This window comes from Boleophthalmus pectinirostris, unplaced genomic scaffold (genome assembly GCF_026225935.1).
Source record: "Boleophthalmus pectinirostris isolate CB_2022bp ecotype Guang Dong unplaced genomic scaffold, ASM2622593v1 HiC_scaffold_18, whole genome shotgun sequence".
In the NCBI taxonomy this organism is placed as follows: domain Eukaryota; kingdom Metazoa; phylum Chordata; class Actinopteri; order Gobiiformes; family Gobiidae; genus Boleophthalmus; species Boleophthalmus pectinirostris.
In genome coordinates, this window is record NW_026571133.1 from 18,943,602 (window position 1) to 18,967,096 (window position 23,495).

At 37.6% G+C, this 23,495-nt stretch overlaps 2 protein-coding genes across 7 annotated transcripts; both read right to left on the reverse strand.

Moving 5' to 3' along the window:
- Positions 1-1,668: 1,668 nt before the first annotated feature.
- Positions 1,669-16,702, reverse strand: pacsin2 (protein kinase C and casein kinase substrate in neurons 2). Of its 6 annotated transcripts, none has more exons than XM_055154215.1 (11): positions 16,544-16,702; positions 10,017-10,121; positions 9,766-9,922; positions 9,085-9,320; positions 7,786-7,941; positions 7,544-7,719; positions 7,350-7,470; positions 6,246-6,370; positions 4,097-4,243; positions 2,748-2,929; positions 1,669-2,654 (listed from the first exon to the last, which is right to left on the reverse strand). In XM_055154215.1, exons 2-11 carry the CDS (start codon positions 10,071-10,073, stop codon positions 2,542-2,544), a joined length of 1,470 nt encoding a protein of 489 aa, XP_055010190.1. In that variant the 5' UTR covers positions 10,074-10,121; positions 16,544-16,702; the 3' UTR covers positions 1,669-2,541. The 6 variants fall into 6 exon arrangements, with proteins under 6 accessions (XP_055010190.1, XP_020782046.1, XP_055010187.1 ...); XM_020926387.2 differs by lacking the exon at positions 4,097-4,243 and adding an exon at positions 7,125-7,172; XM_055154212.1 differs by lacking the exon at positions 4,097-4,243 and adding an exon at positions 7,125-7,172 and having other exon boundaries at positions 10,017-10,108; positions 16,544-16,695.
- Positions 16,703-17,055: 353 nt separating this feature from the next.
- ttll1 (tubulin tyrosine ligase-like family, member 1) lies at positions 17,056-21,596 on the reverse strand. The gene is given in 10 exon segments (XM_055153622.1): positions 17,056-18,402; positions 18,773-18,936; positions 19,499-19,585; positions 19,784-19,927; positions 20,049-20,156; positions 20,230-20,371; positions 20,445-20,625; positions 20,712-20,920; positions 21,014-21,137; positions 21,480-21,596. Coding segments are annotated over 9 exon segments (1,278 nt in total). The 5' UTR covers positions 21,127-21,137; positions 21,480-21,596; the 3' UTR covers positions 17,056-18,272.
- Positions 21,597-23,495: the final 1,899 nt, after the last annotated feature.

Below are 23,495 nucleotides of genomic sequence, written 5' to 3' on the forward strand. Positions count from 1 at the left end.
ACGATTCCTGATGTGGCATAAAATAATTTATTTAAATTGATTTAATATAGGAAAAGTACAATTGACGTTTGGTAATGTAATTAGGCCTATCTGTGATATCTAGAATGTATTAGTATAGTAAATGATCAGCACTAATTTCATTTCAGAAAGTCAAACCCATATAATATATAAAATCATGACATAGAGTATTTCTTGTTTTTTTTACTATTATTTTATTATACTTTCATAATGAGATCATGAAAACCCCAAATTAGAAAATTACATCAGATCAATTAAAAATATTTTAACAGAAATGTCTGGCTTCTGAAAAGTATGTTCATTTCTATGCACCCAATTCTTAGTTGGGCCCACGGACTTATTATATTTCTATAGTTGGGGCCCCTTTTGCCCTATATTTACTGCATCACTGCGGCATGGCATGTAGGCGATCAACCTGTGACACTGCTTAGGTGTAATGCAAGCCCAGGTTGCTTTGATAGCGGCCTTGAGGTCATCTGCATTGCTGGGTCTTCCTCTTGACAATACCCCATAGATTCTGACTTAAATAAGGTTCACAGTGCATGTCCTAAAGCCATTCAGCCCCATAGACCTTTTATATAAATAGTACCAGCTACAGGAATCCCCCACATTTGAGAAATGCTTAATTTCTCAGTCTAAATTGTGATTTCAATTTGAGCATGATTTCTTTTGCAGCGCTTATTAGTGCTGCAATTTTTAATGCAACATTTCAGTGCATCAGTGTCTGAAGTTTCCTTATTTGGTTAGCACTCCTCCAGAGTGGCATTGGCTTTACTTTATTATTGTAATCTGCATCTTACCCATTTCATGAATCATGTGCAGCTTATCAGCCAGTTCTCTGACCCCAGCAGTGTTTTCTGTCCTCATACAAGAGACTGCTGACGAGAAAAGAAAATGATAGGCATAACAGACAAACGCCAGTCTCAGCACAAATCTGTTAAATTAGCCTGCTGTCCATCTTAAATCTAACCCATCCAATCAGTCAGTAATGCTCTGGACTGCCATGTAATCTGCTGGTGTTGGTCAATGTTTTCTGACATCCACAGTCAACATAGTCATCTACCATGACATTTTACAGCACTTAAAGCTTATCAGCAGAAGGAAGCGTTATGGAGATGCTGATTTCATTTTCCAGCAGAACTTGGCACCTGCCCACACAGCGAAAGGTACAAATAGTTGGTTCAGTGACCATTGGCCTGCATACTCACCTGACACGAGCCCCATAGAAAAACGATGGGGTATTGTCAAGAGGAAGATGAGACACATCAGAGCCAATTACAGATGACCCGAAGGCCGCTATCAAAGCAACCTGGGCAATGCCACAGGGCTGTTGACAGAGGCCCAACTAAGTAAGTGCATAGAAATTGACATTTTTCAAAAGCCTAACTTTTGTTTATAATATATATTTTTTAATTTCTGACACTCTGAATTTGGGGTTTTTATTATCTGTAAGACATCATCAAAATTTCAATAAAAAAGCTTCAGTCTATATAATATCTAGGTTAGACTTTATGAAATGTAAAATGAAAAACATTAAACTTTTTCATGAAAGTTAATTTTTTGAGATGTACCTATACAGCAATCCTTACCAATTAAACAACTACAAACTGTTGTCACCAAAGTCTGATCAAATACAAACTGCACATCATATCTGATCTCAGTGGATATTTTGTTTAATGGTGGCTATTTACATACACAATGGCAATATCTTGTGCAGCTTAAACTTGCTATATATTAAAAGGCTTTCTTCTCAAAAAAAAAAAAAAAAAAAACTGGATATCTGTGTGATAAAAACAAAGTCAGTGTTTCTGAATGAAATAAAATATAACAATTTACAATAAATGTTAAGTGAAATGACTGAAGGCTGGAAGAAGGGACCAGTGAGTGAACTATAACAATCAGTGAATTAACTGTACATTCAATTTCAGTGAGAAACCTTAAACATTGCAAATAACATGTTTGTTGTGGACACATTAAATATAAAGACGGCTGATTTTTATTTTGGTCTTTCCTAACTGCAAATCCTCAAAACTAAGCATGAAAAAAGGCAGGAATTACAAATATTAAAACATTTTAGCATGTTATAAATCAAAATGGACCCATTTTCAACCTGCAGAAATGGTTTAAATGAATTTAGATCATCTCCCTTAATGCATCCATAGTGGCTTTCTTCTAAAAGCTTAAAGGAAAAAACGGTGAACCTTGGCTTTTTTTTTTTCTACATTACAGGATCAAATACATTTCATTGAATTTTTATAAAAGTTATATTTTATGTAACAGCAAACATCAGATTGTAAGACTTGTGGCTCTGGGTAACATTTGCTTTGTAAAATTGATTTCAGGAAAATCTATTCAGCTTCTCAAACAATACTTGAAGTGGTTAATTTCCATATTTTAAATAGTTTCAACAAAGATCATTTTGTGGGAAGACACAATATAACAAGTGGTCCATTCAGATTGTGCATCTGTCCTTCAGTCTGACTGTCCACAGGAAAAAACATGGAATATAGAGCTTTGTCATGTCTATTGGATGTCTTCAACATAGTTGGCAGGATAAAGACCCATTTGTCCGTCCTTAAGTCGACCTTTACACCAGCCCTGGTCATCCTCTTCACCAATTTTTGTGAATTCATCTCCTGGAATAGCAGTTTTTTTGGTCAGTGACACTTAACAAAATAACAAGTTTAAGATTGCAAAGGTAAAAGAGTGAAGTAAAAAAAAAAAAAGACCTGCTTTGAAACTCAGTTCGTCCTGCTCCTGCCCTTCATAATCATAGAGAGCTCGAACAGGCACCGATATCCCTGGAGAAGATGGTTCGTCCTCAAATGGATTTCCATTTCCGTTAGTGGAAAAGGGATTTGCGCTTGTGTCTTCATCAGACCAATCTGGGGTCTTCTCTGTATTGCTAGCACTAGAACAGAACACAGTCACTTAAGCAGAGATCTTCGAGGAGGTCAAGTGACGCTGATAGAACATACAAAAATGTAATACATGTAAAAGTTGGAAAAAGTAGAAAGCCAGAAGACCATCACAACCTAAAACTTCACCAAACTGGGAAAGATTTAGTTTTGTCTAAAAACATCAAGTTAATTCTAAAAGAATAGAAAGAACATGCTTACTTAGTGGACCAGACAAATTGTTGTTTTTTGGTGCTGTGAAGTTTAGTTAACACAATAGTCGAGACCAGGCAATGTAAATAAAACAGCCAGCAAAAGGTAACATGAGTCATAATCACTGAACAAACACATTTGATTTGTCCTGCATGACCAAAAGAGGGAGCCACAGAGACACAGAGACAGCTTCTCTCTGAGACAAAAGTAGAAAATGAAAAACACACCAAGCAGCGCTCAAATGATGTACAGTCAGACACGTTTACAGCCTCTGGACTACAACAACATGCAGATCATATGAGATTTAATGCTAAGGTCAACCAATTAAGACTGCATGCTTATTAGTAATTGCGTATAGCTTTACAATAGGAGTTCCCAAAGTGTTGATTGGATATGAGACCTGCATTTTAGTGAAATTAGACCAAACAAACTTTTTAAAGAACAGTGTAACTTTTCTGGTGGGGGTCCGCAACCTGCTTTTCTCTATGGAGATTACTTTGCCTGCAGTGCTCCACCGCATGATTTTAAACTACGCATAACAGGGTCACCTGTTTTTCTCCATGGGGAAAAAAAACTTCAATGCTGTACTGTGGAATATTCTAGGCAAAATCTCCATGGAGACAAGCATGCGACAGATCCTCCACCAGAATAGTTACATCTTTAAATAAACGTTATTAACCCAGATTTTAAATGTTTTGCCAAATGAAATTAGTACAAGCATCGATTACATTTTGCAGTGTGTGTCCCAGGTTGGCTGAATGGTTTTTTTGTGGTCTGACTGTATAATACCAGAAGTCAAGCACAGAAACATGGTCCTGTGTGTAGTCGCATTTCAGTGACCATGCAGCACGCCAACTCGCGTCAAGAGAGGCTAAAGAAAAGAAGGACATCAACTTTCAAGCAAAAACAGAAGACAAACTACGCCCACAACACAAATAAAAGAAGAGAGTTTCAAGAGGCCGCAAGACAATACACTTTTCTCCATTTCACCAACATTTATTTCTTCTTTATTGACAATGTTGTGGTTGACTGTAGTCTGCACCTCCTCCTCCTCATCGTCATCTTCGTCAAAGGGGTTTGTGCTCACCGGTTCACTTATGGTGGGCATGGTGAGGCTGACAACACGAGACACATGAGATGATGGTTTACAAGAAGAAAATGTGGCAAAAAGCTGCATAGAACAACTGACCCTGTCTCCATAACATCAAAGTATGTACAAAACAAGCTGACCCTGTAGTTCAGAGGGAACTAAGGATGCCCCAATGCCAAATTTTATTGTGATTATTTTTCAGAAGAAACAAATGATCTGATGATTTTTTACACTACGACCAAACAACCATATAATCCATTATTTACTTTGATTGTATATTAGATATCTGACCAGCTTCCTGAGCTCAAACTTTCTGAATATCTGTGAGAAATTAACAGCTAAATAAAAATGCAGTTTATATTTAGTTTTTTGCTATATAGATTGAATTGAAATGATTGTTTTTTGCTTCTCACAATTATAATTTTTAAATAGCTCTGACTATTACATCGATTAACCAAATAATACTGACATTCCCGCAATAAACTTGTGAAATACATGTGATTCAGGTGTGCTGTCAAAGTGTCCTCAAGAAGCAATAACTTAAAGGAATCTTGATTGCAGATGCATTCAAACTAAACGCAACAATTGTAAACATACAGTTGACTCTATTAACTGCCTCAATGCTAGTTGGTGCCGTACATAATAATAATAATTGTCCTTATACTGGAACAATACACTCTATAATTAAATAAAGTTGAGGTCAGTTTTACTTCCTGCCATTGTCGCTCTCAACGCCAAAACACACTCCCTATTTACTCTCTGGCCATGGGCACTGGAGCAACACTTATGAACTGTGAACGCCTTTGTTTGCACAGTTATGCCATCCTCTTGCTCAGCTTGAGGTAATTACAGTAAACAGCACATATATGGGCGACTGGGATAATGTAACTCTTAGTGGCATATCAAAACACACAGGACAATGCACATTCTTATTCATACAAATTAAAAACTTGGGACTTGGTGTTTACCTCATTGCCTGCTAAACTATATTCAGAATGGTATGATAAGAAAACTAATAACTGTTTTGTGTTATTACATAGTATTTTGTAAATGTGACTCAAGAAACACTTCTCATGCAAAGGTCAAGGGTCAAACGCCAGCCACATCTGACATTCCACATGGTGACTCCTCTACTCACTCCTTTTTCTCTAATACATAGGACCATAAATGCTGTCGGCTGAATCAGCTGACTTAGTGTACCTGTCCTGCAAACCCAATAAAACCACCAACAACCAAGCAAAGCCAGTTCAATGTTACTTCAGTGTTTACCTGGACTAGCTCTCCTAATCATCTCTTTGATGACATTACAACAAATCATTGTAATTTTCTTGCTTTGCACTGTTGCCAAAACTGGATAATGCTAAGGACAATAGCCTAATTAAATACACAGTGTGTTAAGTTAGCATAAAATGGGTGTGAAATAAATAACAGTTCAGTGAGGAATGGTAAGCCGTTTTCAGCAAGATGACTCTAGAGTAATTACTTTGCATATAACATAACATAACTTAGATCTATTCAAATCTCAGCTCACCATGACCCCCAGCAAGTGAATAAATGTTTTGGGTTTCCATGGTAACTGAAGTTCACCACAAGCGTCACTCTAGAGCAACTTGTGTAATTTTATGAGCATTCCTGAAGATCAACAGCCTCTGGCCACTTTGAATATCTCAGGTATGTAAAGATTTAAATGAAGGGTGAATGTGCACTACTACTATTGCAGTAGTACTAAAAATAATTTTGTTTTCTTTTACAGGTCTCTTACAATTTGACATTCTACACACAATTACAGTAATATTTGATCAAGTGCACTGGGGAAAAGTTATATTTTTATACATTAGTCAAAGGTTTCACATCTATACATACAAACATAAAAGCATGGGAAACTACTGAAGTAATTCCTTCTTAATCAAAAATACTTAATATTGGCCACTATTATAATCATGTGGTGTGTAGTATACCTGTGTATTTTTGAGCCATTTGTAATGTATAGCCTAGTACATTGCTCGGTTGCTGGGTTTGATGTGTACCTGCTGGTGGTCTTCACAGGCTGATCAGACCCAGTCTGACTGATCCCAGTCAGCGTCACTCCTTCAGACGACTTCTTCTTTGTTTCTCGTCTGCTCAGAGTCCGGTTCAAATCTATAGACCAGTCCTGTAGAGAACACACAAACAGCACACACTTATGAACTGTTCAGCAGCCACGGACTTTGACGAATAAAGCGGGAAATGCATATTACACAGCAATATATACACACAGAGGACTTTATGATTGAAGACGCAAAGCTTGTTTGGAGATTTCAAACATATAGTACATGCATGTGTGTATACAGCACAAACTAAGAAGTGTAAAAGTTAAAGCAGGTATTATCATCCATCACCTTGAAGTAAAGACATAAAAAATAACACTCACTACAAAATAACAGACTATGATATTAAATTTAAGGTGCACTATGTAACTTTTCTGGTGACAGGTCCTCTAGCTGCTTGTCTCCATGGAGGTATTCCAGGGAATGTTCCTTAGAATGGCATTAAAGTGAAAAAATGCATGCCTTTACACAGTGTACTTTATCAATAAAAAACACCTGTATTTGAATAAATGCAAGATATACATTTAATACCATAGTATAGAACATTCCAGGCAATGCAATGACATATCCATGGGAACCTCCACCAGAAATATTACTTGGTGCACCTTTAAATACTACAAAGAAGATATCCCAAATGCCATCTCAGCTGTCAAATGGAAGAACAGAATATATTTAAGATAAGATGAAGGTAATATGTGACAAATATTTTATCTTGGTCAAGATAACCTCACAACAACCACTGCAACCACAGAAGAATTGGAGCAGACAAAAACAGATGTGCAGTGTAGAAAAACGCCAGGCCTGCCATGCAAAACTCACTACAATGGACCTTCTTTTAAAGGAACGAGGCTCGGACAAATCCAAATTCTGTCAAAGATGTGCAAGTTTATGTTAAAATATAAACCAAACAGTAGACCTTTATATTGCAAGCATGGAACTTAGTATTGATTTAGTATGGCCACATAATAAATATAGAAAACACGGACCCTGAAGCATGTATTGTCCTGTGGGAAAATAGCGCAGTGACGATATAATATTAAATACCTCAAACTGTGGCCAGTTCATGGGCATGCCTGGACCATGGTTTGACCGGAACCATTTGAGGTCATCTTCAGCATCAGTAGCAGAAATCGTGTCTTCCAGCGTGTGGTAGATTGTCTGAAATCTACAAACATTTACAATGTTGGCATGAGGCCATTCATTCATAGAAATAAACTTTATAGGACTGTTTTTCAGACCTGTGATTGCTAGATAGGTCCAGATGTTGCTTGACTTCCAGGAGCAGCTCTTTGAAAAAGTGAATGCGTTTGTCTTCAAACTGCTGCCACTGCTCAAACACCTGCTCCATGTTCTCCATGTACTGAGGGGTTAGCTTGTCAAGCTCCTCCAGGGACTTCTCATAGCGCTCTTTTGCCTGTGCAGGATATACACAATTAGATGGACTTATGATTACAATTTTGACCATTCTTAGATGTATAACCTTTTGTGCCTCTTGTTGACACTTCTCTAGTTTTTCCTGCAGCTTTTTCTGTGCCTCAGGATTGTTGTTGCTCTCCAGTTTGCTGTTGGTTTCTCTGCTTGCTGCCAGCTTCTCTTCTTTACAGGCTGAGTGGTAGGTCTTTTTCATCGTCTCCACCTGAGAAGACGCACAGTTTGTGTTGACGTGAATCACATGCACAGATACGTTTATTGGCTTTACACTTTATGACCTTCTCAACCCATTATTCAAGAATAGAATGCCCTGTAACTGACTGCTATGGCAGCGGTGAGAGTGAATTTGTTAGTAGTGCTAGTAATGTAAGATTAAGTATAAAAAACATCTATTAGCATATAAATAATAACACTGATATTCATTTAATAGCACAGGGAAATCTATATGCTGCATTGTGCATTAAGTATAGCCAATGTCTGCAGCTGAATGTATGTTTGCCTGTATTGTATTGACCATTGCAGCCTGTGTTAGCCATGACAGAAACTAATTTTCCTGAGTTAATTAGCCTCATTTCCTCAACATCCCATCACTTGTCCCAATTTGACTTGTTAATCAATAAACCACAGCTCCAGAAACACTTTATTGTTCTACTCAACAGGCCAGGATGTCACCACCCAATGTGACATCACTGAAAAGGAAGTCGCAACAAGAAGTTTGCAAAAGTTTTTGGCTTTGAACGGACAAAACATGTACGTGCTTGCTCAAATACAAGTGCACAAAGCGGAATGTGAGGCCTGCCACACTGTTCAAATGAATGTGGGGATAGGATATTAGAGTGACCTGATTTTTGAAGGTTGCCTCGAGCCACTGACAGGGGCTTGAAAACAATGTCTGTTCACAGCACAGTAAGCATTCAAACTACTTTATAAGCAGATAGGTGGTACTTAGCCACCTTTGTATTTGAGTAGCGATGCATATTTGTGTTTCTTCCACCTTACTTTCAGATATGATTGTGTGTTATGTCCAGACAGTTACTTTAACAATCATTCTCACTATTCCTCAAATATTTTTTTTACTCAGTTGAGTAATTTCTTGGACCACTACTTTGTACTTCTACTTGAATACATAACAGTATTTTGGTACAATGTAGCTTCTCCACCCACCTGAACGATTTCCACTGTGTATTGTTTATTTAACCAGGTAACTATGGATACGAATGACAAAAAATAATAACTCAAGGATGAAATTTATAGCCATGGCCACAACACTGTGTTGTTGGAAAGTATTTTAAATAGGAAACTACTCATCAGGTGACCATTAATAACACAGGCTAGACCTAAAACGCACCTCTTTTAGTTTTTTTGCCCAAGGTTTCTGCGCCTTCCTGAATCCATCGTCCGCCTCTTTTGTTTCTTTAAATCCCCCGATCATCTGTTTGTGGTAGGCATCGCGCTGCCAGTTCTTGAGCTTCTCGTAGTCCTCTCCCATCAGTGCGGTCTTCACCTCCATGTGCAGTTCACTCACTTTTTCTGATTCGGTGCACAGAGCTGACCAGGCTCTCTCCAGTGTGCCATACTGAGGGCCTGAGAGACAAAGAACTGAGATTTAGACTAAGTTTATTGATCCACAAGAGAAATTACTATACCAGCAGCTCAAAGATTACAATATAATAATAACAAAGGTTAAATAAAAAAAAGAACTGTAATAAAATTGAAAGTAGAAAGATCTGTTTTAAATAAAATATATAAATACACAAATTTGTATATGTACAAATAAAATAACAAAACAAGGCTATCTACAAGGAAATATGGCCAAGATGAATATGGTAGCATGGTATAACTTATTTTACTTGTATGTTTTTACTGTATTATATAACTATTACTGCAAATTGCCTGGGTTTCAGTTCCTGTAGGTGATAGGTGAGGACTATTTTGCATTCTAAATATACAGTATAATTTTTCATTATTCTGAAATCCTTGAATACAAATAAAATATCTATATTTAAATACTAGTTCATTGCCCTGTTACCTTTCTCTATGAGTTGCCGCCACCTCTTGCCCCATTCTGTGAGCTGCTGTGCATAGGATTTTTCTATACGGGCCCGTTCATGAAGACAGTTCATCAGATCGCTGCAAAGTCTGTGGCCATCGTCTACCCGCTTCACTGTGCGCTTATAGTTCCCAACCTGCATCAAGAAAACATGCATTTAATAATATATATAAAAAAGGGATAAATATTTAAAAATATATATTTTATATAGTATAATATGTTTTGCTCACCTCCCAGAAGCTGTCACTGGACACATCAATCATGGAGCCATCCATGGAGCCCGACATCTCTGCTGCCCTAATTCACACTCAGCGTGCAGGGCCTGGAAGAAAAAACTGTGCATATCAAGTGTGGTTAATTCTTGAAAATATAAAGAGTGATATAAGTGCAGTTCATTGAGATTCATTAAGAGTATGTATATAAGAGGGCACTTCCTTGTCTGCAGAGGAAATATGAATTGCTAATACTCATAATTCAGATTTCGATTTGATTGCTCTAATATGCACCAAATGTAACCGTCAACATCATTTTGAATAAATAAAGCATAAAGAGAAACCATGGTCAAGCCAGTCTCACAAAATACAGCTCACAATAGCTGATGCACATGCTGTGAGCCATGATTACACAATGTAAACTGCTGACACTGAAACTATGTATAAAAAAATAGTATCCTGCAAAGCGGAAAGAGGACACATCCTCTCTGCTCACGCAGACTCACACGTGACCTGTCAATCAAATCAACAGCTGGAACAGGCACTGAGACAGCATTTTGTCTTCTCTGTCACAACAACATTCCTCTGAAGTTTACCACCCTGGATCTACTGCTATCAAAGAAGAAGAGCAGGGCCAGAGAATGATTATAGCTATGGTTGTCAAAAAAGTATCGCAAATCAGATACTAATCAATACTAGATACTCATTTAAAGAAGTACTAAAAAAGTCACAATCACAGGACAGACATGAACCTTTCCTGAATAGCTTTAGAAAGACCGTAAGCCATATGAGAAAAAGTACTAGTATAAGATCATATACCTCAAATATTGAGGGATTACACAGATAAGATAAAAGAAAATACTATTATTTAATTTTAAAAATGACATTCCACTGTAAATAAAGAGTGTTTTTATTATGATTATGGTACTGGAATCGGTATTAGAGTGTATTCTTTAGTATCGATATCAAGTTTGAAAATTTAGTATCGTGACAACACTAGTTAACTTCTAAAGACAGGGACTTGTACAAATAATATCAAAAGTCTTGGCATTATCCCACAGTTATTTTTGAATGTCTCCTTATGCCATGATGCAGCATTAGAGGAGCAGTGAAAGTGTGTGATCTGGTTTGATAATCTCAGCAGCAGGTGGGTATTTTCAATCCCACCACACGATAAAGAGTCTGTAGAGGCTGCTCCAACTAAGACTGGGCTGCACTGAGAATCCGACAGAAGCCAAATAGACCAGGGCCCAGAGCCACAGGAGACAGCTTCCGATTTCTTTCAGACGGGTCTATAGAAGGGCTTGTGTTAAACCTCTCTCTCCTCCTGTGCATCATTTAAACTCAACAGTATCTCTTTATTCAGTCATTTTATCTAGTCTGCAGCCCTCCTCCTCTTCTCTCTCCCTCTAAATCTATAGTTGGGCTGTGCAATTAGTCAAATTTTTATAATTACCCTAATTAAATACAAAAATTGCATTGTCAGCATTTAAGCAATTAAATAATTTAATTTCTGAATTATATGGAAGATCATTCTGTAATTCAAACCTCGACTTCCTTGCTGTGTTAACTTTTGATGGTACATGAATTGTTTCAAATAATCCAAATTTGGGTTATGGACTAAATGTATTTTATTTAGGTACACTGTACAATAAGTAACAAGATCAAATAATGTCTGTGCCTGAGATGACATTTTCTTTTCATTAAGGAACAGTCCTAACTTAAAGTGACTACACCAGACCCTCCCCTAAGGCTGGACTTGTAAGCAAATAAATGGAGATGAAAGAAGTAGGCAGGCTGTGGTCAGTATTCAAATAATCAACTATGAGCTCACTACATACGCACTGGAGTTTTTTACTACAAGTGGGTGTGAAAATAGTTGCTAAAATCAAATCAAGTCAAAATAAATGAACACTAATACAAAATTACATATACTCATTATAATTCTTCACTGTCATTCACAAAATAGAGAAGACGGAAAATAAATTGAAAGAGTAACTAAACAGCAAATTATATTTAATTGAACTATACAGAGGCACACAGATGAGAGGGGGGAAGGGCTGTGTTTTGTGAATAATTGTTTTCTTTTTATAGTTGTGGTTTAAACACGGACACACCAGATGTTGCCTGTCACTTAATCCAGACAACCATCAATGTTTACATGTGTAGCCTAGTTCATGGTCTTATTTATGAGGCGAAATATTCAAAATATGTTGCTCACATAAAGTTTCACTGATAATTATGACTCATGCATTGTTGCAAAAATAAATAACTTAAAATTAATCATGAATAATCCTCAGTCAATAAAATTGTCTCTCAAGAAGATGAACAACTAACAACTTGTTTTGCAGATTCGTTCGAAACATAACAGGTTTTTTTGTTTTTTGGTAACAGTATCCAAATTGCTGCGCATGATTCACATAGAATCCCATGAAACATGAAACATATTCATTGGTGAGAAGAAGTAATCAATATTGTTAAGTAAAAGTACAGATACCGGACCAATAAAATACTCAAGTAAAAGAATAACATCAACTTCAGTAAAAGTATTAAAGTACACATTTGAAAAAAGAATAAGAAGTCAAAGTATTTCAAGCAGATTTTGAGATCTTGTAAGGCTTCAAATGCTGTGATTTTGATAAAGACTTATGCTGAATTTTGTTCAACAGAAACAACTGAATAAATTGTTTTTTCTAGCTGTTTTTCCTTGTATATTTTGTTTATTCATAGTATGAACTTGAATTAACCCCTCATCCTTTTCTGCTGGTCTCAAACAATAATAAAAAATACTTTTACTTTTCAGTCAAATTAAATAATGTAGTGGAGTAGAAAGAATATATACTTTTAAAAACTTAACAACATTTGAGTGCATGTAAGTATTCACTTAAAAATGTACTCAAGTAAAGTACAGATACCTTTTTTTAACTTTACAGTACTTTACTACCGGTACATTTATACCGTAATGTTCCACTACTGAACATATAAAAGTAATTAAAATAAGTTTACTACAATTCTTAAGGGCACAAAGCAATCATAGTAACCAACATTATACTGTTACGCCTGCTATGTGTGATCACAAAGACGTTTATATTATCAAATATTGTAACTGCTAATAGGATTGCCTTTTGTTACTTTGGTTGTTTTTCAGTTGTCCATATTCCTCAGTTCGCACTCAGTGGAGAAGAACAAGTGATGGGCACATGAGCAGGCAACAAATACCTCCACTAAACTTCAAGACATGCAGAAAATCTACAAATAAAACGTGTCTATAGCAAGGCCTTTATAGAAGTTGATCCCAATTAAAGAGGATGCAAAAGTTTCAAAAGGTTGTGAAAGCTACTGGTGGTAGATTAACAACCCCAAAACAGAAGTGAATACTACAAATATATAAATAACAGAAGCAAACAGTTGAAACAATGTAATTTTTGGGTCTGACATAATAACAACGCTTAGGAAAACCATTGCCTTGATTCTGTAGGACACTGTCAGCTGAACCCAGCTTGACCCAGAACTGTAAACAAAGCTTTGGACCATGCAGGGTCTGAAGTCCACTCACAATCTGTGCTCTGCAAACTTCCAAGTATGTGCAACTACTTCATCAATAACAATTCCATTTTAAAAGCAACTTTAAAAAGGTCTATAAATTACTCAGTGATTCAAGAGCTTCAGGTGAATGAATACAAGAATACAAGCCTAAACTTTGGCATGTTCTCACGCTGTCATGAATAGAAAAAGATTGAAACTTTACATCACCATATAAAATGCATATTTTAATTGCTACATCTTTATTATTGCAAGGTATGAATTGGGCCCAAGTCCATCTTAGATTCACCTTTGTGACTGAACAGACAATAGTTTTCCCTTGAGTCCCTCTACCAGCAGTTCTCACACAGCTGACATGCACATGCGCGCCTCCCCTGAAGATGTTTATTTATGTTTGCCCCATAAAGTTACTCTCCGAGTCACAGAACACCAGCCAACTCTGTGATGAAGTTTGTTTCTCTATGAGCACATGTTTGAAAAAGGGCAGCCGCTTTCTCACAATGCCATTCACCAGATTGTACCAAGGACAAATGTAGATTTATGTTGAACAGTTTTGACATTTACCTTATTCGGCCGGGCTGCTAATCAGTTAACTTGATATTTCCTTGGAGAAGTAGTTTGTTAATCTTATCTCACAATAAAGTAAGTAATACGTACTAAAGCTAGAGCTAAAACTAATCCAGTCCTTCAATATTGCACTCTCACAGCAGCCAATATAAGGAGATATAGTAACACAAAGGATCAACATTTTCTAAATACCAATGACGGCATTAACTATTTATCTGTCAATTGCCTTAGGATTGCTTAAGGAGGCCAGTAACAGCAACATCCACTGCAATGAGAAGAAAATGATAGAAGCACTATACTAATGGTGTTGCTGACTAATACTATATAATACTAAAAGCATCTTATAAACTCAATGATGTATCAAAACAAGTCAGTGTTTTAGTGGGAAAGGATTTTAAAATAACCTAACATTAAATACTGGCCAAACTGCATAACTTTCTGGAGGTGTCACCTGCGTGATTACATGGAAATAGAAGTTAAAACCATAATCTGGAACATTCTCCATGGAGCTAGATGAGTCTTATGCCTGTGAAATATTATAGCCAAAAGAATAACATATCCAAGGCAACGAGAAGAAGGCCCTCTTTTAGGATAAATAAGTCTGGTTTGTGGAGTTGCAAGTCTGCTCACAGTAAGGAAACATACTGTTTTTCAGTGCAATAAATTTCAAATTTTTGACTAACATTTACACAACAATGTATTTCTGGAGTTAAACTGTCCTTTACCATAGAAGTCAAGCTAATGCGTCTATCAACACAGTGGAGTAACTGTAGTCTAAACACAGATGACTATAGGGTCAAACAAAGAAAAAAGCTCCATGGACAGTTGAAAACAATGGCATTTGTTCCACACATTCAGGTATTTTCCAGTGGAACAGCCAGCAGCCCAGAGACCAACACATAATGGAGGTGAACTCTAATACATGACAGAGCAGACCCATGACGTCACTCATGGACCATTTTACAGTACTTCCTGTGGAGGTTCCTGTCTTGTATTAATGCTTTGAAGCAGGATTCTTCAGGAGTTGGTCAGAGTGTGATAACCCTGTGACCCTCATGTGCACCTCAAATTAATCTCAAATTAAAAAGTACATTATGTAACTTTTCTGGTGAATGTTTGTAAATAACATTTCCATTGCTTGTCTCCATGAAATGGGCTTTCCCCGGAATGTTAAGGCATTAAACTATTCATAATGCCAAACTGATGATGTGGAGAGAAATGTATGTTTTAGCAATATAATATAGTATGCCATATTTCGAAACATTCCAGGTTAAGCAATAATATCAAACAGGTGGCGGACCTACCATCAGAAAAAGTTATTCATTATTTATTTATGAGATTATAGTGCATTGAAGATGTTACATAATATGCCAAACTTGTAATTAGAAATATCAGTGTGAAATATAGGAGAATTATATGTATGTTTGTACAATGCAAAATATAAATTTAAATATAGTAATGTCAGTAACAGTCAAATTTGTCTGTCTTTAGAGCAGAGCAGCATTTGACATACATACATCACCTTTTTAGTACAAAATCACAAATTGTATCAAATCAGTTTAGCTCATTTCACATGACCCTCAGCTTTCATTATTATTATTCCTTTACTACTACAGCAGCAGTACATCACCAACATAGAAACATCACAACAGCCATACACACGCTGAAATAGATCTGTGAATCATTGTCGTGTGACTGATGAGTAGTGATTTCTTGTAATTTCCAGAATATATTTGAAACGGAAAAGATACATTTTAAGTAAAAACTGACTGTAGTGAAGTGAAGTGTAATTTCTGTGTTTTACGACAGTGCATCTGACAAAATTGAATTTGGCATGTGCCTTACACAGCTTCAGCTACACTGGCACACTGTCGTAAGTAGCATCAACTCACACAATCATCTCTGTGCTAAAATGAGACACAAATTGTGTTTTTATGTCGAAAATAAGATATGTGTTCTTACTTGTGAGCGCACGACGAGTTTATCTTTAAGCGAAACCTGCCCCGCCCTTTATCATTCAACCCATAGAGGCATTTCTGTCCTTATGTAAACACAAACGTCTTAAACCAAACTCATTAATGAAGCTGGAGCCGTAAAATGAGAGACTTTGTTGAATAATTAAAATCGTAAATGCCTCTAATGCTGAATAAAACAGAAACTGCCTTAATCTCTTAAGCTTGTAATAGTTCCCAACAGCCTTAGCTACAGCACAAAAAAATCTGCAATATATTTCTGAGATCATTTGTAAAGTGTAGTCAGAAACCTTTCATACTGGAAATTACAAACTTTTTCCACAGATGGGAACTTTTTGTCATTGGGAAGTTGTCTACAGTGTTAGCCCCAAGCTTTAAGTTAGCCAATTAGCCACATCCGTACCGTCAAAAAGTTATAAAAAGTAATAGTAAAAGTATGTCAAAGTATTCAGAACAACTTACCTTTAGTGTATCTATTCCGATTGAAAAGCAGCGATTGATTTGCGGAATTAAAATGGTTTTAGTGCCTTTTACTAATCTTTCCACTGTGTTTTCCTCCTCCGCGGCACCATCGACTTGTGACTGACACAGGCTACAGTCCGCGTCCTGCATTACGCACAGCAGCACGAGCGCATCCGGTAAAACCCAAACACCAAAGTAAAACTAACACAAACCATTGAACGGAACATTAATTTAAAGAGAAACTAAACGGCAAATAACCTTTTCTAGTGTGCAAATTGACCTATAAAGTTAAATCTACACGTTCTTGGTCTTTCGGAGAAAACTTAAAAATCCGGACTTTAGTGTTTTTAACAAAAAAAAAAAAAAAAAAAACTAAAATAAAAACTTTCTTAAAACAAATATTATAGTCTTATAAATCAAACAGTAACGGTTGTTCTAGCATTCAGCATCGGATGCAAATTTATTTTAACGTAAAACACAATTTAGCCATTTATTTTGAAAATGTGTCTATACCTATGTAATTTCCGTTAAAATTGTTTTATCCTGTGGCATGGTCAACTCTGTGGGGTATTTGGGGGCCACTACGGGGTTTAACTGTATTACTGTCAAAATGAGAATCAATTTTCAGACAGTGGCTCTTACAATCACACCAACAACAGATGGTTTATAACTATCGACCAGTATTTAAATGTTTATTATTCAAGGCAACAGTAACATTAAAAAAAATAAAATAAAATTAAGAATGAAGTTAGTCAATGGACATTTGCTACAGGGACTGCTCCCTGTTAATATGGGGTCACAATGCCAATACCAAAGTAAGAAAGGCAGATTTATCTTAATTCCAGACAGATTAAGTTGATGAAGAAATCCGCTACATTTTTAAAACCCATGTGAATTCACATTTTCCAAACTATAGAAAAAAAGATACAAGGACAAACATTTTCTGGTAATACTTAACAATTATTTGAAGCAATCTACACTGTACAAAATATGTATTCAAAAAGGCATTAAGACAATTATAATGCTGCATAAAAATCCTACTTTATATGCCTAAAAGGAATAAACATATCTGTAGTCCAGTGTTTAAAGATCACATGAATGATCACCTCATAAATAAATAACAATACTGACCTATCTATATGCAGGTAATGTGTAATTTGCCAATGTAAATGCTGAATGAAACTGAATAAAGTGCAAGTTAAATACAATCAATCTCTACATCCCCACTCACATACATAAATAATAATAACAAATATAGAATTAACATTACCTCGATATCTCAGTCTTACACATACACTGTTTTTTTTCATTGGTCTCTGGATAATCAGTAATTTTTTTGTTAGCACCTGTGTGGGCAAAACATGGTCAGAAATGCAGTTATCAGAGCCTCATGCATAGATTCTTTCTTCATTGTACCTTTCTTTTCTTTCAGTAGTTTGCCATTGGGTGATACATATAGTGAGATACTGAGTTTTAATCAGATTCACCATAAGTAGAATAGAAGTCAGACCATTTTTTTTTGAGTGGGAATGGAATTCATAATGACATTCAGGAAGAACCTAACTTGATATTTAAAAAAAACAAAAAACATGAAAAGTCATTAAAATTGTCCATGGCATCCTTCATGCTCCACAATGTTATTTGTACAGGTCAGATGTAACAAAAGCAGTCTATATCTTGTACCCGCCATGGTCCAAGAGGTTTTTGAGAAAAAGACCTCAAAAGAATTTCACTTCCAGGTTGCAGCAGTGGGTCGGCCCCCTGCACTCCCCCTGCTGCCCTTTGAACCCAATGACTGACCTGAGCGGCTCCTAAGGTCACGCTCAGCATTTTCGGTTTGTGCCTGCTCCTCATCATACCTAAAAACACAAAGGAAACACAGGTGAAGGGTCTGTCTGCCTTTAAATGGGCATACAACAGTGACCAACTCTATGGTCCATAGTCTAACATGAGCTGACAGGCCATTGACTAGTAGCCTTTGATAGCTCAGTTGGTACAGTGGAAGCCTGTAGTGGTAATGGGTGACATCCTTAGGTTGCTGGTTCAAATCCGGCATGGAGGAGATATTTTTTTAAATGTTTTGCACATTTGTGGGTTCTACTACTTGTATTTTCTTATATATTGCATGTTTTACATTATTGTTATTATAAATACAATTACCGGGCCTACCCTCATGAAACAGACACAAATGTCTTCCCTATAAGAACAAAATAGGGTAGTGCTACTCACAAAACTTGATAGTTGCCCATGGCCTCTCGAGGGGGGCTGCGGTTCCAGCGGCAGTCAGGCATGTCCCCATTGGGCGTCACTATGTTCAGAGTGTCATTGATGAGGTTATACTTTAGAATACGGTCGTTGGCTGTGCTGGAGGTCAGTGAAGGTGAAGCATTCACCTACAATGAAAAAACACATCAGTATTTTAACCCATAATAGTGCAGTAGACCCTAGACAGTGGTAAATTGGTTGGATGTATTACTTAAGGGCAAACCCTATTGTAAATGGGTAAACATGTAAGGCAGTGACTTTTTTAAAGATTAAAAGTTACACTGTTCATGTCTGCAAAGACATAGACCTACATAGATCTAGCCAACATTAATTACATTTAAATGCACAACATAGTAAAACTGCATTTAAAATAAAACAATGAGTAATAACATAAGTAAAAGCAAATAGTTACACTACATTGGAAAAGTGACACGCACTGCAGAAACAGAGAAACATTAACCTTAAGGGCATTTGAAGTTGCAACACTCAAAGAGGAAAGGAACACAAAACTAAAGCTAAAATATGCCAAGCATCCAAGAGATTGGTGAAATATTAATCCATCACTGAATATACTTTGTTCTGTATTTTTATTTGTAAATTAGTGGTAAATAGTCAGATCAACACTATTTAAACCAATAAACATGCTGATGTTTAGATGGGACAATAACACTTGTATGTACATGTACACACCTCAATCAGCCACGGCTTGAGCTTGTCATCAATGATGATGTCATACCCATAGCATTCAAAACAGTGCTTGTCATTGTTCATAACAGGCTAAGGAAGAGAAGAAATTAAAACAAACATTGGTGATAAGATGTGCATACTTGTCTGGATTAAATATAGTAAAATGTTTTTGCTAATACTTTAAAAATCTCTCTTGGGAAACATAAGCAAATCTCCCTGCCAACATTTTAAGGATGTCACCTCCCATGTATTGATTGAAAACGTAAATATTTGTATTATGTTACTTACAGCTACTGCTTTTAGAGACTGCACCACAATCCAGTGGATCTGGTCAAACAGTCGATTTGTTACTTCTTTTCCTCTTGTGCTCTCCAAGTATAAACGGAGGTTACTGACTGTCCATTTGCCCCCATGGACGTGGTTGTAGTCGTCCTACAAAAAACATTTAATAAAAGCATCCATATTGTTGTCTTACAAAAATTTTTTTTGAATCAGGTGGAGTTTTTTAAAAAGCTTTTTAAATTTGTTAATTATGTAAAACATACAAACATACCCCATGTTTTTGAATTGCCACATTAGTAAGGTGAACAAACATGTTGTCAAGCTCACTAGTGCTGGGTGTGTATTTTACAGTGCAGAACCTACAAAAGCCTAGTTATACCTAGAAAGACAAACAAGAATGTTAAACGTGTCCACCTCTTTCATTGTATAGTGTAACTTAATACACATGCCACTTACATGTAACATTTGAGCGGCCGATATGTCGTCACTAAAACATAAAGACGTAGATCAAACTTCTTTCCTCCAATAAGCAGGGGATTATCTATGTATAGGGAGATCACATAGGCCTCTTTGCCACTTGATGCTGCCACAAACCTGAAATAAGAAAAAAGTAACCAGATGAGCATTGTTTACATTTTACTGAAGAAAATGGTTGCCCTGAACTTACGTAGAAGTGCGGCTATCTCTGGACCACTTTTTGATCTGAGACAGTTTATTAATGAGAAAAATGCCTTTGCCTTGTGCCTTCCCACAGGGTTTCATGATCCATGTACTGGATGGGTTTTTACGAAATTCTTCCACAAAAAGATTATAATCAGCAGGAAGCATGAACGTCACTGGGACAAAATCTACAGAACAAAACATATAGACAGATATAGATATATAGTTAATTAAAGTATGTAGTTAAATATATAGGTAGAAAATAGTTAATTACCCAGATAAATATATTTTCCATTCTCATCTTTTTCTGCCAAAGGGTTGCCTTCCTTTTCCAAATCTTTGCGGTAACGTTTAATATTTTTAATCATTAAGTCCTTCCGTGTCAGCTCGTAGTGATTGGGAAAGTGGTTAACCATTTGGTCATCTGACAGACGGTAGCCAGTATCCACACTGAACACATTTCTGATAGTCTGGATGCTCATCCTGTGATAAAAAGACATTATGAAGTTAATGACTGCATTATGATTAGGTTTTGATTAGTTAAGGCTGAGGTTAAATTTGAGGAAAACCACATACCAATAGAAATTCCAGTCCTCGTTTTCTGAGACTTGAACCCAGTCCCTTTTCTCAAAGTTGTTGATAAGCACTGATTTCTCAATATCTGTTACCCACTTCACTTTACCAGCCATGGTGCCCCCCACTGTATTGGCGCACAAAACAATGTGAAATAATTCTTTAATAGTAATGCCACTGCAAGAGAATTAATTATTTTCTGTACATTATGAGTATTCACATACCAATACATCAATGCAAGGAAATAGCCAGTCATCAGCATCAGCTAGCTGGTCTGACTCAGTTAGCAGACTCCCAGTCCACATTGGACAGCTGCAGAGGCTTCGCCCAAAGATGCAGTTTTAGAATATCCATTGTTTAAAAAAAAAAAAAGATGGTACCGCAAACTACTTTACAAGCAATATTAACATTATTTGTTGTTTAAGATGTTCTACTGCCAAGTAAAGAGCTAGCGTTAACATTTACTTACATTTATTGATCTAACGCTAAGCGTCAGCTTGTAGAGACAGTGACGAAACCAAGAAGGCAGTCAAACTCATCTTCAAAATAAAAGCTTCACTACGCGCAATGCGATGTAAATTAAGCTCAAATATGACATAAGATTATAATAACGACATTGGTGCATAAGCGGAAAACCTCGTGAATTCATCGTTAGTGGTTTGGTTTTATGAAACATAGCAACCGTTTCCGTGGACACGGGGCGCCCACTGCATTACCTCACCTTTACACTACTGGGACTCACCAGCAGGCGGCAGTGTTAACACAGTTCATCAGAAAGTACAATAAAAAACAACAGTTATAAATTCTTTAACAACCACCGCTGGCCGCTTTTCTTTCAAGTGAGCAGCCATTACAAATTTTGGAGCGATTCTCTCAGATCAAAGAAGATTGAAGGACAGTGCTGTACGTGCAGCAAAATACCATACAAATGTATAAGCCTAAATATGAAATATAAATGACAATTTCTACATTCTCAATTCCAGTACTGTTATTACAGGGCGGTGTCCGTTTTAAACACCACATGAAGTAAGTTTGTTAAGGACGGCTGTGAATCATGTGACCAACTTTAAAAAACTCACTGGTTATGTTCTTCAACTTCCATAGATAATTTACTATGCTGGCTTGGTCGATCAGCTGCACTAGGAGTGGAAGATAGAATACCTCAGACCAGAGACAACCAGCCTTTCCCCAAATGCTGACAACACCCCAGGCCCTTACTAAGGCCATTATTTAGTAAAATGTAAAAAACAAACAAACAAACAAACAAAACATATGTTTTTATTAGAAAAAAAAGTCACAATTTTATTATCTCCATCCATCCATCCATTTTCGTCTGCTTATCTGGGGCCGGGTCGCGGAGACAGCAGCCTAAGCAGGGACTCCCAGACTTCCCTCACCCCAGACACGTCCTCCAGCTCCTCCGAGGGAATCCCGAGGCGTTCCCAGGCCAGCCGAGAGACATAGTCCCTCCAGCGTGTCCTGGGTCTTCCCCGGGGCCTCCTCCCGGTGGGACATGCCTGGAACACCTCCCGAGGGAGACGTCCAGGAGGCATCCAGAACAGATGCCCGAGCCACCTCAACTGACTCCTCTCGATGTGGAGGAGCAGCGGCTCTACTCCAAGCTCCTCCCGTGTGACTGAGCTCCTCACCCTATCTCTAAGGGAGCGCCCAGCCAACCTGCGGAGGAAACTCATTTCAATCACTTGTATCCGCGATCTTGTCCTTAGAAGACTAAGAAGAGCTGATCTTCATCCCAGCCACTTCACACTCGGCTGCAAACCGCCCCAGTGCACATTGCAGGTCCTGGCCTGATGAAGCCAACAGGACAACATCGTCTGCAAACAGCAGAGATGAAATCCTGTGGTCCCCAAACCTGACCCCCTCCGGCGCCTATAAATTCTGTCCATACATACAATGAACAGAACCGGTGAAAAGGGCAGCCCTGGCGAAGTCCAACATGCACCGGGAACAGGTCTGACTTACTGCCGGCAATGCGAACACAGCCCCTGCTCCGGTCGTACAGGGACCGGACAGCCCTTAGCAAAGGGCCCCGAACCCCATACTCCCAGAGCACCCCCCACAGGACACCACGAGGGACACGGTCGAATACCTTCTTCAAGTCCACAAAGCACATGTGGACTGGTTGGGCAAACTCCCATGAACCCTCGAGCACCTCGAAAACCACACTGCTCCTCCTGGATTCGAGGTTCAACTATCGGCCGGATTCTCCTCTCCAGTACCCTGGCATAGACCTTACAGGAAAGGCTGAGGAGTGTGATCCCCCTATAGTTGGAACACGCCCTCCGGTCCCCCTTCTTATACAGAGGGACCACCACTCCAGTTTGCCAGTCCAGAGGTACTGTCCCCGACTGCCACGCGATGTTGAAGAGGCGTGTCAGCCAAGACAGCCCCACAACATCCAGAGACTTAAGGTACTCAGGACGGATCTCATCCAACCCCGGAGCCTTGCCACCAAGGAGCTTTC